This window comes from Delphinapterus leucas, chromosome 15 (assembly GCF_059928025.1).
Source record: "Delphinapterus leucas isolate spDelLeu-1000000601 "Yukka" chromosome 15, BTC_Dleu_Yukka2, whole genome shotgun sequence".
NCBI classification, from domain to species: domain Eukaryota; kingdom Metazoa; phylum Chordata; class Mammalia; order Artiodactyla; family Monodontidae; genus Delphinapterus; species Delphinapterus leucas.
In genome coordinates, this window is record NC_143143.1 from 15,001,499 (window position 1) to 15,016,201 (window position 14,703).

The 14,703-nt window shown below is 43.7% G+C and overlaps 2 protein-coding genes across 2 annotated transcripts; both read left to right on the top strand.

The window, feature by feature from the left end:
• Positions 1 to 944: 944 nt before the first annotated feature.
• Positions 945 to 9,121, top strand: NUPR2 (nuclear protein 2, transcriptional regulator). The gene has a single exon (XM_089895847.1). The coding sequence runs from the start codon at positions 3,243 to 3,245 to the stop codon at positions 3,537 to 3,539; it is 297 nt and encodes a 98-aa protein (XP_089751973.1). The 5' UTR covers positions 945 to 3,242; the 3' UTR covers positions 3,540 to 9,121.
• A 100-nt stretch (positions 9,122 to 9,221) lies between these two features.
• Positions 9,222 to 14,693, top strand: CHCHD2 (coiled-coil-helix-coiled-coil-helix domain containing 2). Its single transcript, XM_022588182.3, has 4 exons — positions 9,222 to 9,376; positions 11,460 to 11,709; positions 13,011 to 13,161; positions 14,398 to 14,693. Exons 1-4 carry the CDS (start codon positions 9,327 to 9,329, stop codon positions 14,406 to 14,408), a joined length of 462 nt encoding a protein of 153 aa, XP_022443890.1. The 5' UTR covers positions 9,222 to 9,326; the 3' UTR covers positions 14,409 to 14,693.
• Positions 14,694 to 14,703: the final 10 nt, after the last annotated feature.

Genomic DNA, 14,703 nt, shown 5'->3' on the forward strand with positions numbered 1-14,703 from the left:
TTCATTGGTGTATATGTCTGCCTTATTCCAGTACTACATGTTTTGATTACTGTAGCATTTGTCTCTTAAATCCTGTGAAAAATTAAAAGTGGGGTTACAAAAAAATTTATAACAATAGGTTTTATTTATTTTGGGCTGTGTTGGGTCTTCCTTGCTGCGTGTAGGCTTTCTCTAGTTGCGGCGAGTGGGGGCTACTCTTCGTTGCAGTGCGCGGATTTCTCATTGTGGTGGCTTCTCTCATTGTGGAGCACGGGCTCTAGGCACGCGGGCTTCACTAGTTGCAGCACGTGGGCTCAGTAGTTGTGGCTCACGGGCTCTAGAGCACAGGCTCAGTAGTTGTGGCGCATGAGCTTAGTTGCTCCGCAGCATGTGGGATCTTCCCGGACCAGGGATCGAACCCGTGTCCCCTGTATTGTCAGGTGGATTCTCAACAACTGCACCACCAGGGAAGCCCCAACAATAGGTTTTTATATGTGCCCATGTATTTACCTTTAACAGGGATCTTTATGTCTATATCTGGCTACAAGTTACTGTCTCGCGTCCTTTCATTTCAACCTGAAGGAATCCCTGTAGCATTTCTTGTAGGACAGGTCTAGTGGTAATGTGTGGGAGAGTGGTATGGGGGGGAGGGGGAATCGGATGAAGGTAGTCAAAAGATACAAACATCCAGCTATAAGACAAATAAGTACTAGAGATGTAACATACAACATGATAAATATAATTAACACTGCTGTATGTGATATACAAAAGTTAACAGAGCAAATCCTGAGTTCTCATCACAAAGAAAAAAATGTTTTTCTATTCAATTTTGTATCTATATGAGATGATGGATGTTCACTAAATTTACTGTGGTCCTCATTTCATGAAGTATTAAGTCAAATCATTTCACTGTACACCTTATACAGTGCTGTACATCAACTATATACCAATAAAACTGGAAGAAAAAAGATATATCAGGGTAACCAAAGAGTCTAAATTCATGAGGGAAAGAATTCTAGCTAATAAATGTGGAAGAAAGGATTGAATTAGAAAATTACCATTTCACAGCCCCTAATGAGATAATAGCAGATGAACAAAACAGCAAATAAAGCAATGAACTATGGTTGAAACTATTAGATAAAAGCTTAATGTGGAACTATACAATTGCAGGGGCAGGCTGTCACCACCTGAGCCTACTGATCACTGAAACTGGGACCATGAGCTATTGCGGGTCTCCTGGTGTGATACCAACACACATCACCTCCTAGCCTCTAGAGCCAACCTCCATTTACACAATATGGGAGAGAGAGGAAGAAGTTAAATGACACGACAAGGAAACAGAAAAATCCACAAAGTGGGGCATTTTACAGGACAACTGACCCAGTTTTTGCAGCAAGTCATGACAGGGAAAAATGAAAAGGGCAGGGGCCCACCCTAGATTATAAGAGACTTAAACACCATACAAGAAAATTTCATGTGTAGATTCTGTATGTATTCTGAGTTGTATGTTTTCTATTGTCTTTTAGACAATCAGAGAAATTTGATTCTGGACTGGGTTTTAGATGATAACAGGGCCAAGCTGACTTTGTCAAGTATGAAAATGGCATTGAGGTTATGGAAAAAAGTCTAGTTTTTTAGAGCTGTATATTGAGATATACAGGAGTAAAATGACGTAAGGTCTGCAGCAGAGCAAAACAGAAAGGGGTAAAGCAAACCTGACAGGATCTTGATAATTGTTGAATCCATGTGATGGGATACGGGAGTTCTTTGTTCTATTTTCACTTCTGAGAAGGTCTGAATATTTTCATAACAAATTCTAAAGAGAGTTTTTAAAAGAGATGATGTGTGGGAGGGTGGTAGAGGGATAAATATTAGCTTCTCTTTCCCAGTAGCAGGTGTAAGACACGTGGGTGGAAGAGAAAATCCTCTCTGCGTTTTATTAAAAACTCTCTCTTGGGATTTGCTCATTTAAGGAACTAACAAAATTGCCCTCAGAGCGTGGTATGTAGGCCACGCCCCACCAGGGATACTTGAGAGAGCAGAAAAAAAACTCAAATTGGCAACTTGGTCACAGACAGAAACTCAGCAAGATCAAATACCTGAAAAGGACTTTTTTTTAAAGTATTGAATTATTTTCGATCTATTAAAAAGAAAATCCCCGAGGGGATAGATGCAATTTTCGTGGGAAGAGAATTATCTGCGCTAGTTAAACCAAACCAAAACAAAGGCATTCTTCGCAATAACTCCCTGAGAGCAGCGTTTACCGAGACAGTAATTAGGTAATTAGACCGGGTAGTCACCGCAGAGCCTCGGGTGCCGCAGGGTGTTAATGACTCCTGCTCAGCTGTGCAGCTGCCCTCGGCGAGGAGGTAGGTCTGGACTTTTCTGAGCGTAGGCCACTCGGCCTGATTCCTCTCGCCTCTGCAGCTCTCGGGGAGCATCCTTCCCCCAACGCCCGCGGGGCTGGGCGCAACCGGGGCTGGCGGGTGGGACGCTGGGCTCGCGCTGGTTCCCCCGCGCGGCCGCTCCCAACTCTCGGCCCTCACCCCAAAACTGCCGGCGCATCAAGCTACCACAATTTTAGCGTCCCCTGGCCGCAGGGCTTGGGCACCTGCTGATAATCCGAAATTGCACGCGGTTCCCGGCCTTGCACCAGGCAGGGTGACTTTCCCTTCTTAATCGCTCGCTCGCTTAATACAGTTAATTCGTACCCCTTATCAAACACGTGGACTGTGGAAAGGAAAAAAGAACTAATGTGTGTATGTCCCTACCAGCCAGAAATACTTTTAGCATTCCAGCGCATTTCCTTTCACTCCAGACATGTTTTAAATATATATTACTGGGATACCAGAGATATTACTTCAGAAGCTCATTTTTCACTTTGCATCATTTATTGAGCACTTACTCCTGTCATCAAATAGCCTAACAAAATGTTCAATGCTGATAAAAGTCCGCCGGAGTAATGCACAGCTCCCTCACACTTGATACTTGGATAATTTCCCATTTTTGACCGACATAAGTGTTTGATCGAATTTTGCCAAATACCCTTCTCGCTCAGGCGGCGCACAGGCCGGGATGGAGGAAAGGATCACGGTTCCAGGTGCCAGATCGCAGAGGCGTCGCGCTGAGCACCTTCCCGGTCCTGTGACGTCAGCCCTAGGCCCCGCCCCCTTCGGCGGAGCCAACCGAAGCGCTGGGAGCGGGGGGCCTCCACAAACTCGCGCGCACGGGCGCGCGAGCGGCAGACCAGGAGGCCAGGCGCGATGGACCTGGCGTTTCCTGGTGTCCAGGGTCAGGCCCAGCTGCCGCCACCCGAAGCGTGGCCGCTGGTTGGCTCCGAGGAGGAGCTCTATGACTGTCCGGCTTACTACTACCTGCGCGACTTCCCGGCCTGCGGGGCCGGGCGCAGCAAGGGCCGGACGCGGCGCGAGCGGGAACTGCGCACCAACTGGCGGGTGCCCGGCGGCCACGAGCGCAGGATCGCGCAGAAGCTCCTCAACGGCCAGCGCAAGCGTCGCCAGCGCCAGCTGCAGCCCCGGCCGCGCACCCGTCTCGCCTGAGTGCTGGTGCGTGCAGGCCCGCGGGAGCGCTCCGGTCCGCCCCCTGCAACTCGAACGGGGCACAGTCGCCCCCTCCTGAGGCTGCCCCGCGTAGCGAGTCATTAGCTGGGCCCCCTCAACTCCCAGCCTGTCTCCCGGCGGCAGTTAAAATTCTACCTTTTGGAATTTTTTAGTTGGGTAGAAGGGGCTAGGAAACGCAGAAAACATCTTTCTAAAAATACAAGTAAGGGATTTACTTCCAGTGTTTATGCACGGACTAAAGAGAATTGGTTTTTGTTTTTGTCTGGTTTTCAACAGGATACCCATACCCAAAGGACCTGATAAAAGTATTTTCTCTGACTCCAGCTATAACTCTGGTCCTAAGGGGAACAGTCCATGTTGGTCAACAGAACTTCTTTTCGACATCGCTTAAGTTCAGTATCTTTTCCTCACTGATTCTTAATTAAGAAACATCCAAGTGGGTATGCCTGTTTAGGGTTTTTAATTAAAAGAGCAGCAAGAATGGCATTTTAACTCTTCTGGTGTTTTTTTTAAGTTGCTGTGGTAACTTGTTTCAAGTCCACAAATATTTGAGTTCTTATCTGCAAAGAAGAGGTCACAAAGACGAATGTGGGCAGAACAAAGATAGGAATTCTCTGCGCTGCTGACCCCACAGCAATTCTTTGAAGCGAATGCTAGCTCCATTTTACGGACGGGATTCTGAGGCACAGAACTCAAGTAACTTTCCAGAGGTCATACAGCATACCTGGCATAACAGATACTCAAAAGCATTCACTCTTCCCAGCATCACAGTTTTCCTCAACTGTAGACATCCTTCTGTGGTTCAGAACCACCCACAAACTCCATGTCCAAGAACTAGGGTTATAGTTTAAAAATTATGCAGAGTATGGCAGGGTCCCTTTTCTTTCTCTTCACTCTGCATTCAGTCAGGTCTCTGCGCCCAGCGGTGAGTCCTTTGTTGGGGGAGAAGGGTGGTGTTCTGGAAGGAGCAACTTGAATTTTAATCCTAGCTATGGGTGTTCATCAATCTGGCATTCAGCAAACTTCTGAGTGGTAGCTACTTTCAAGTTCCACCATGCTTCAGGTTTTGCATTTGTAAAATGGGAATAATATTGGTTTACCTCGCCAAACAGGATTATAGATAAAATAAATAAAATGTGACACCCTTAAGGGCTTGGCACATAACCGGTGCTCAATAAATAGTAATTATTATTATTATTATTTTTTTTTGCGGTACACGGGCCTCTCACTGTTGTGGCCTCTCCCGTTGCGGAGCACAGGCTCCGGACGCGCAGGCTCAGCAGCCATGGCTCACGGGCCCAGCCGCTCTGTGGCATGTGGGATCTTCCCGGACCGGGGCATGAACCCGCGTCCCCTGCATTGGCAGGCGGACTCTCAACCACTGCGCCACCAGGGAAGCCCCAATGGTAATTATTTTTAAGTTTACAGAACGTGATCCCTCTTCTCCTTCCTCTCTAGTCACGAAGTCCTTTTTTTTTTTTTTTTGGCCACACCATGCGGCATGCAAGATCTTAGTATCCCAACCAGGGATGGAACCATTGCCCCCTGCATTGGGAGTGCGGAGTCTTAACCACTGGACTGCCAAGGAAGTCTTAAATTCTTTCACTCACTTCATTATTTTAAAATGTCTCCAACATTCAGGCAGTGTGGTATGGTAGGAGTCTTCACTTTGGAGTCAAACACCTGTATGGACTTGGGCAAGTTGCTTAAACTCTAAGCACCTGTTTCCTTACCTATAAAATAGGGATGATACAGTACTTATTTCAAGAGTTCTTGTGAGGCATAAATGAAATAACGCACGTAAAGCTCTCAGTGCCTGGTATACAATAGGCACTCAAATAATTAGTAATAATGTCCACATCACCACTGTCTTAGCCTTCAGGATTTTTTTCCTTACCCCTAGTCTCCCTCTGCTATATCTCAAACATGTCCAGATTAATCTTCAGAAGACCATTTTAATAATATAAAGATCCTCAGTGCTGCTCTAACCTTGCAGGCCAAAAAGCTTAGATGCCTTATATTGTGCTGCAAATCATCTATTGCATTTCTTTTTTTTTTTGTGGCTGCATCGCGTCTTAGCTGTGGTACATGGGATCTTCATTGCGGCACACGGGATCTTTCCTTGCAGCGCACAGGCTTCTCTCTAGTTGTGGCATGCGGGTTTTCTCTCTCTAGTTGTGCCACGCAGGCTTAGTTGCCTCGCAGCATGTGGGATCTTAGTTCCCCGACCAGGGATGGAACTCGCGTCCCCTGCATTGGAAGGCACTGGACCACCAGGCAAGTCCCCATCTATTGGATTTTCTTAAGTTTGTTTCTCACAACTTCCAAAAACACACTGGTTCGTGACACATGTCTTTTCTGTCCTCTAACTTCACCATATTCAATTCTGCTTCTTCCTTTGAATCTGTGCTGTGCTACTCAGTGTGCCCTCTACAATTTTAATTTTTCTAAAACTAATTTCACCTAAGTGAAAGTGGCACCAAGTGCCACTTTCTCCCAGAAGCATTCATCCACACTGAATGTCCATTCCTTTAAAATCCTTTAGAACTTCATATAAACACCACTTAACCATTTGTTTTATAGTATTCTGTACTTTCAAATCAACAGTTTAATTCATTCATTCATTCTTTTTTGTCTGATATGTGCAAGTCACTATATTCATATAACTATGTCTTAGTTATCCAAAGAAAAAACTGCATTTACAGTGTATGGACCTTAATGTCTTAAACATCTCAGTTCCTACACAATTCCTGCTGTAAAGTACAGCATACCCAGACATCAGCTATGTTAAAGCAACACTGTAAGATGTTCTAACTAGATTTTGCTCATTTTAGATACTAGAGCTTTTAAAATTTAAATATGCTCACTGTAGAAGTTATGTGTATTAGTTACCTATTGCTGTGTAACAAATTACTATCTCAGTTTCTGTGGGTCAACAATTTGGGAGTGGCTTAGCTGGATGATTCTAACTCAGGGTCTTTCAGGAGGCTGGAGAGGAATTAGGCTCCACCTTTTGAAGGGAGTGTCAAGGAATTTGAGGACATATTTTAAACCACCAATGTAGGTTTAATTATTGTGTGTTCACTGTAGACAAATTGGAAAATACAGACAAGCCAAAAAAAAAAAAAGGAAGGAAGAAAGAAATCACTATCCAATGGATAACACCACTACTGGGATGTATATAATTACAGCCTTTAAAATATAAAAGAACTTTCTCAAAATACAAACATACTATGTATACTACTTTGTAACCTGCTCTTTCACTTGGTGTTTTGTGAAGATACTTCTCACTTCAGATATTCTTTCACAACATTTTAAATGGCTGCATAGCATTTCATTGTATGTATGTATTATAACTTATTTAACTAATTGTATATTGCAGGACACTTAGGTTATTTCACGTTTTCCCTATTTTATACATTTTGTTAAATCAACATCCTTATGGCTAATTTCTTTCACATTCATGACTTTCTCAAATTCTTAGACATGGAATTTCTGGAACAGAGTCTGCACAGTTTTAAAACTTCTGATATTTACCACCTAATTTCAGTAGAATTTTTATTGCAATCATCAAAAGTCCACTCAGCCAAATATCTGTATCAAATATCTGTAACAATGCCTGCAAGAGTTTGTTGTTCAAATTTTGATCACTGTAATTGCATTTGTTGAGAATGACTGTGATCACTACGGAATAAGTTGGTGTATAAATTTTACTAAAGTGTGAACTTCGGCACACCTAACCCACCAAACTGCAAATGATAGGTAGCAGAATTCTATTTATTTTCAATTCCCACTTTTTTGCTATTCATTTTAACTTTTTACATGTCCTTTTTTTTTGAATAGAGGTAATACATTAACTGTTTCAAAATCCAAGAGAGAGAAAATTTTATCAGTAAAAGTCTCACCCCTGTGCCACTGCCTGAAGGCAACCAGTGTTATCAGCTAAAGATATTTTATGCATGGACACTATGGGCTTTTCTCTCCATTTCACAAACAGCACCCTATATTCAATTCTGCCCCTTGCTTTTTTTCTCTTGACAGTTTACCTTGGAAATCATTTCATATCAATACACAGAAAAACTTCTTTCTTTTTTATAGCTGCATATTGTGTGAATGTGCCATAATTTTTTTTTACCTGTATTCTGCTGACAGGAATTTAGATTGTCTAATCTTTTACTATCACAAAATAACCTTGTACAAACATCTAGTTTTCTCTCTTCAATTTAGGAATTAGTGACTTAGCTAAGTATGATTAAATTGTCTCTGTTCTGGTCTGCATGCCTGTCTGTCCAAAGCTCTGCTCACTCTAAGCCCTTCTGGTGCCAGAATGTTCTTTATGAATAAAGTTCCTTTCTCCCATCTCTTTTTATGAATTATCCAAAGGCGAATACAAAGGCTTATCATTTGTAAACCTTTCATTTCTTTAAAAAGTTCTGTGAAAATAAAACTTTGTTTTTCACAAAAGTTTTTTGCATGATTTACCCCTCAGTTCCACAAACATTCTGCTGTTGCTGGAAAGGCTGTGTTAAACTCTGCTACCTCTGGTGGAAGGGGGAAATTTCTGATTGGCATCCAAGCAGAAATGGAGGTTCTACCTCTGCTTTCTCTCCTCCATAAATCCCACCCCACCCCCAAGGACTGTCCCATGAAGCCCCCCGTGAAATGCCACTAGTTAACTTGTCCCCTACTGCAGAGGCGCTAAAGTGTACTGTTAAAAGCATTTCACACCAAGTATCACTGAAGCACAGATCCTTGGGGCCTTTGCAGTTGCCATTCCCTTTGCCAGGAATGCTCGTACCCTTGATAAACACGAGGCTTGCTTCCGCACTTCCTCAAGGACTCCATTCAAATACTTCCTCTTCAAAGACTCATGCCCTCTCCAACCCCTAACTCCCTACCACCCTTACCCTGCTTTCGCTTCATATCACCACCATCTAATTTATGTAGGTGTTTGTCTCTTGCCTCCCTGAATTTAAACCCCTTGGAGGTAGTCTTATTTCCTGCTCTGTTTCCAGAACCTAGCTAGCACTTGGAGATCAGAACATCTCGATTATCAGTGAACGAATACCATATCAATTACGGGCACAAATTCTATAATATATGAAAGGGGTTTGAAAATGTATGAAATACATAAATGTAAGGCATTATTACTGTCTGAATTTAACTTTTGTTGACTGGATCCACGGACAAAATACAAGTAGAACCAACTCAGCTCTGTCGACCCCTAAAGTTTTCCGTCTTATTATGTGCCCACATTGTGCCTCAAAAAATATTTACCCAAATGAGTAACTTAATGGTGAGAACGGTTAAGTAACTGGCCCAAGGTCCAGCGACAATCACGCCAGAGCTCTGACTCACTCACTCAAGATTGGAGCTGACCTACCATGTTAATAAGGCAAACGTTTGAAGGTAGTAGCGACGGTCCTTGTGCCCTAGGAAGCAAACAGCTAGCGGTTGTGACTCGCGCTAGGCTCGGAGGACAAGGTCTGCACGACAACCACGGACACTTCCGGTTTTCTAAACAGTCCAGGCGCCGAGCTCCTGACGTAAACCGTGCACGACAAGGCGCCGCCACGACGTCCTGCTCTTCCTGTGACCTTCAGACCCGCGGAGACGTCGGCGAAAGGAAGGCCTCTGCCTGTGCTCTGATTGGCCGCGCGCTGAGTCCAGCCCCGCCTTCCAACTTCCGCTCTCACGCGTCGCAGAAGCAGCCAGGGTTTCCTGCGAGTATTTCGCTTGTAGACCCTGCTTCGTCCCGCGTTTAAGATGCCTCGTGGAAGCCGAAGCCGCACTTCCCGCGTAGCCCCTCCGGCCAGGTGAGGCCACCGCGAGGTTTGGGGCCCTGCCGGCGCCGTGACGCAGAGGGAGGTTGCGCTGGGCCTCGGGGCGGCTGGGCGGCGGGGGACTGGGGCGTCCGAAGGTTGGGGCGGCGTGGGCCCGCATCCGGTCGCCGTAAGGTGGTTTGGCTAGTTTTCCCGTTAGTGGCAAACTTGCTAATTTGGAATGTCCATGAATTATTACTTAAAATACTTAGAGTCCATTTTAAGTTAAAACAGGCCACTTCTAGAAGGAAATGGACATTCTTAAGTGTAATCTGAATGAAACGTCTGAAATAGCAAGAAAAGCTTCGCTGGTGGCGCAGTGGCTAAGAATCCGCCTGCCAGTGCTGGGGATGTGGGTTCGAGCCCTGGTCTGGGAGGATCCCACGTGCCGCGGAGCTGCTGGGCCTGTGCGCCACAACTTCTGAAGCCCGCACACCACAACTACTGAAGCCCTTGTGGCTAGAGCCCATGCTCAACAACAAGAGAAGCCTTCGCAATGAGAAGCCCGCGCACCACAATGCAGAGTAGCCCCCCCTCTCGGCAACTAGAGAAAGCCCACGCGCAGCAACGGAGACCCAATGCAGCCAAAAATAAGTAAATTATATAAATAATTTTTTTTAAAAATAGCAAGAAAAAAAGTGCAAGGTAGTATAATCAGGAGAAACGATTGTATTTCAATTCAGTAAATAATCTTTGAGCACCTTCCAGGAGCAGTGAGCATTCTAAGGGCTCGGCCCAGTAGGGGACACAGTCACTAAGGCCTCACATGTACATGACGTTTTCTAGTTGATAAAATACTTGTAAAATGTACTGACAGTTGCACCTCCTGATAGCCTCAGAGGTAGATATTTTCATGTTTTACAGGAATAAGGAAACTGGAGACTCAGAATAAGTGACTTGTCCAAGGTCATGCCACCAATAAGTAGAGAAGCCAGGTCTTAGACCTGAGTTATCCGGTGACAAATTCAGGACATTTAGCAGAGGACCACGTTGCTTCTCTAGACTAAGGTGAATTGTGTTCAAACTGCGTGCTAGGAGCGTAGGGAAGGAGTTCACGTAATGGAAAGACGCTGCTATCCAAAGGAAGGGAAACCACAATCTAAAAATGCAGAAATCTTCTGTGTGAAAGATTTTTGGAACAACATTGGACATATTAGTGAAATTTTGAAGGCATCCAAATGTTCTACAGATGGGAAATAGTTGAAATCAGTTTAGGTATAACAGTTCAGGCAAGTCACTTCCACTTACTGGGCTTCAGTTTTCTAATCTGTAAAATGAAGGAATTGGATTAGTTTATTTCCCCAGATAACTATCTTTCCGTGTTCATTCAATTGTTACCAGCTCAGTGAGACCTCCCTTGACTGTCTTAAAATTGCAGTATCCCACAACATGCTGCCCTTGCTCTCAATATTTTTTTCTTAACATTTATTTGATCCCTCAATAGGATGTCAGCTCCATGAAGGTAGAGGCTTTTGTCTCATTAACAGTTGTATTGATTTTTATGACATTGGAATAACTGTGTTCTCTAAAGATACTATAGACTTTGTGAATACATGGAAATGGTTGGAAAAAAGCAGGGAAAAAAACATTTATACTTGGTGATTACAACCGTAAAAGGTTAAAGAGAAAATGATGTAAATAGTTCAGGGAATTGTGTTCTGTAAGGTTTTCTTGTATGTATGTAGTATTTGCATTTAATAATTTAAAATGAAATCCTGAGGTTATTTTAATATACAAGGGGTTTTCGTTTGTTTGTTTGTTTATTTAAGTTGACAATTTCCTGGGACTTCCCGATGGTCCAGTGGTTAAGATTCCTCGCTCCCAATGCAGGGGGCCTGGGTTCAGTCCCTGGTCAGGGAACTAGATCCCTCATGCCGCAACTGAAGATTCCATATGCTGCAATTGAAGATTCCACATGCTGCAATGAAGACCCGTACAGCCAAATAAATATTATTTTAAAAAAAAGAATATAGCATCGACTTAATATCCTGTTGGATTTATTAAAAAAAAAAAGTTGACAATTTCCAAACTTGGTTGGGAGTGGGAACTTTATACTTTCTGTTCCTTTCTTTCACAGCCGGGCGCCTCAGATGAGAACTGCACCCAGGCCAGCGCCCGCAGCTCAGCCACCAGCAGTGGCTCCACCATCTGCTGTTGGCTCACCTGCTGCTGCTCCTCGGCAGCCAGGTCTGATGGCCCAGATGGCAACCACTGCAGCCGGCGTGGCTGTGGGTTCTGCCGTCGGCCACACTCTGGGTCATGCCATCACTGGTGGCTTCAGTGGAGGAAGTAATGCTGAGCCCTCAAGGCCTGACATCACTTACCAGGTAAGATTTGGGGCAGCATTCTCTTCGGTGGTGTATTTATGAGAAAACCTAGTTAGTTGTAAGTGCCTTATGTATTGGGACTGTCTCCACCTGTGGAGAATGGTTTATCTATATTTGGCAGCAGTTGAGTTAGTACCTTACTTAGGCCAGCGTCAGAGAGTCCTGGACAAATGGTATTTCTTCTCAAGGAGTAGAATTGTGGCAGTTCGACCTGATGGACTGTCAAACAGCCACTTACCCCTTATTTTTAATATTTTTGGGGATTCCCGGGTGGTCCAGTGGTTAAGACTTGCCGCTTTCACTGTCGTGGGCCCAGGGTTCAATCCCTGGTTGGGGAACTAAGACCCCAGAAGCCGTGTGGCCTGGCATAAATAAATGAATGAGTGAATGAATGAATGAATATAAATATATACACATATACATATATATGTTTTGTTTGTCATGGTCACACTTAACTAATTCAGTCTCAATCTTCGTTAAGTGTTCAGAAATCTTTTTGATGGCTCTGTGCTCTCTCATCTCTTACCTGATATTTGCCACTGCCCTTCTTTCTGAGATACGTGAATTTTCTCCTCTAAGGAGCATGGGTGTATACTCTACTGTATTTCTGATGTACTTAAAACTCTCATCCATCTATTTTTCTGTAGTAGGCCCATTTTTTCCTCCATGAAACATCATTGAACCACTGGTCTTTAGATGCCCAGATAACCACTTAATTTGCATCTTTGTTCATGAATCTTTCTGATGACAACTGGGATTTCTGTTAAAGCTCATTTCTTTCTGCCTTTAATTTTTTTCACTGTCCACGTTATTAGATAGAAACTTTAATTTGCATCTGGTTCTAGTTCTGTTCCCCCAATTAACCTCAGAGAGTGGTTATTGCTCTTTGTTCGGGTATAAGTCTGATTTCCATTCATTCATTCATTCATTTATTTTTGGCTGCGTTGGGTCTTCGTTGCTGCGTTTGGGCTTTCTCTAGTTGCGGCGAGTGGGGGCTCCTCTTCACTGTGCGCAGGCTTTGGGAGGGGGCTGCCCTGCTGCTCATTACAGTGGCTTCTTGTTGCAGAGCACGGGCTCTAGGCACGTGGGCTCAGTAGTTGTGGCTCACGGGCCCTAGAGTGCAGGCTCAGTAGTTGTGGCTCACGGGCTTAGTTGCTCCGCGGCATGTGGGATCTTCCCGGACCCATTCCCAGGGCTCGAACCCATGTACCCTGCATTGGCAGGCAGATTCTTAACCGCTGCGCCACCAGGGAAGTCCCTGATTTCCTTTCTTAACAATCCTGAATGTTATGCCTTTGCAGGAGCCTCAGGGAACCCAGCTGGCACAGCAGCAGCAGAATGGCCCATGCCTTTTTGAGGTGAAACAGTTTTTGGAGTGTGCCCAGAACCAGGGTGACCTTAAGCTTTGTGAAGGTTTCAGTGAGGTGCTGAAACAGTGCAGACTGGCGAACGGTAGGTGATAGATACATCAATCCATGGTTGAACTTGCATCTGCTTAATTCACTGAATGGTACCCCTGGACCTTATAAAACTTAGGGAGTCTGTGTTTAATAAATTAAACTGACAAATTAGAGGAGATTTTGTTTAAATTACTCTAAAAATAATCTAACAAGGAGCTGGTCCAGAGTTTTCTAGTCATTATCTTGGGCTTTTACCTGCTTAAGGAAGAATCAGTTACGTTCTGAATCTGATTCTTTCTTAGGCGGGTATAGATTAGTGTGCTAAGATCTTATTGTGGTTATTGCATAGCCTTAGTGCTGATTTCACCAAAGTCCAGGAATGAGCACAAGATCTGATAGAGCATTGTCATTCTGCACACCTCGTTTGAGAGAGAGAAGTTTATTAAATCCCTCGGTGGGACTTAGAGATTTAGGTTCTCTGGAATGTTGGCAGTCAACTTGTTGTTGTGTGATTTCCTCCTGTCAATCTAAGAGTTCACCACCTATTAAAAATGATTATTTTCATTTTCCCGCCTGCGTTTTTATTTATTTATTTATTTATAGTTCTGCAGATTTTATTTAGAAACTTAGAAAGGGTTTTTGTGGATAAATCTATAGTTGATTCTCATGGAGTCACAGAGTATATTTAATATATACAGAGTCATTTTTCAGGCTTCTTATACTGAATTGGTCTAGGCCAGAGGTTGACCACCTATGGTCCCTTTACCAAAGCCATCCTGACACCTGTTTCTGTAAGTAATTTTATTGAAACAGCCATCTCCTATTCATTTAGGTGTTGTGTATGGCTGCTTTCCATGGCAAAGGAAGAGTTGAGCAGTTGTGACAGAGACTATATGGCCCACAAAGCGAAAAGTATTTACCTGATTGTTTACAGAAAAACGTTTTAAAACCCTGGTCTGGGCTAGTGGTTCTCAAAGTTCCCCACCTTCATTTATGTAGGAAATAGGGATAGGGGAGAAGTTAATCCTTATAGGTGGTCGAACTGTGGAATTAAGACATTGCATGGCCAAGTTTATCAGAAGTCTTTGATGAAACTATGTCTAATACCAAAGTAACTATATTTCTGCTTCAAAGTGTAGAGTTGAAGTTTTATTGGTTGCAGCCTTAAACAGCTTATGAAAGAAACTAATAACCTTGGGCTTCACCCCTGCTTTCATAATTTGGAGGACTTTGGTTTTGTTGAGAATATGTAGCTAGTGCTCTTCTAACAAGCCTTTTCTGTTTGCAGGGTTAGCTTAATCAAGAAGTTCCAGTTGAAGGCATGAAAAATCATCTCTCATGACCAGGTTGATTTAGCATTAAAAATATAATTGATAGTGAAGATATAAAGTGTGAAGCCACCAGTTAACCGCTCCTCAATCATTAGTAGCTTTTGTGCTTCAGGATTGCAGTGGAAGAGGGTATTCTCACCATATAGAAGCTCCCTGAGATGATATTGAGTTGGGGCTAGGCGGATGTTTGTGTGGCCTCTTAAACATGCTTTTGTTTGTGAATTAATTAGAATAAAGTGATTTTATTTCCAAATGTGTCTCAA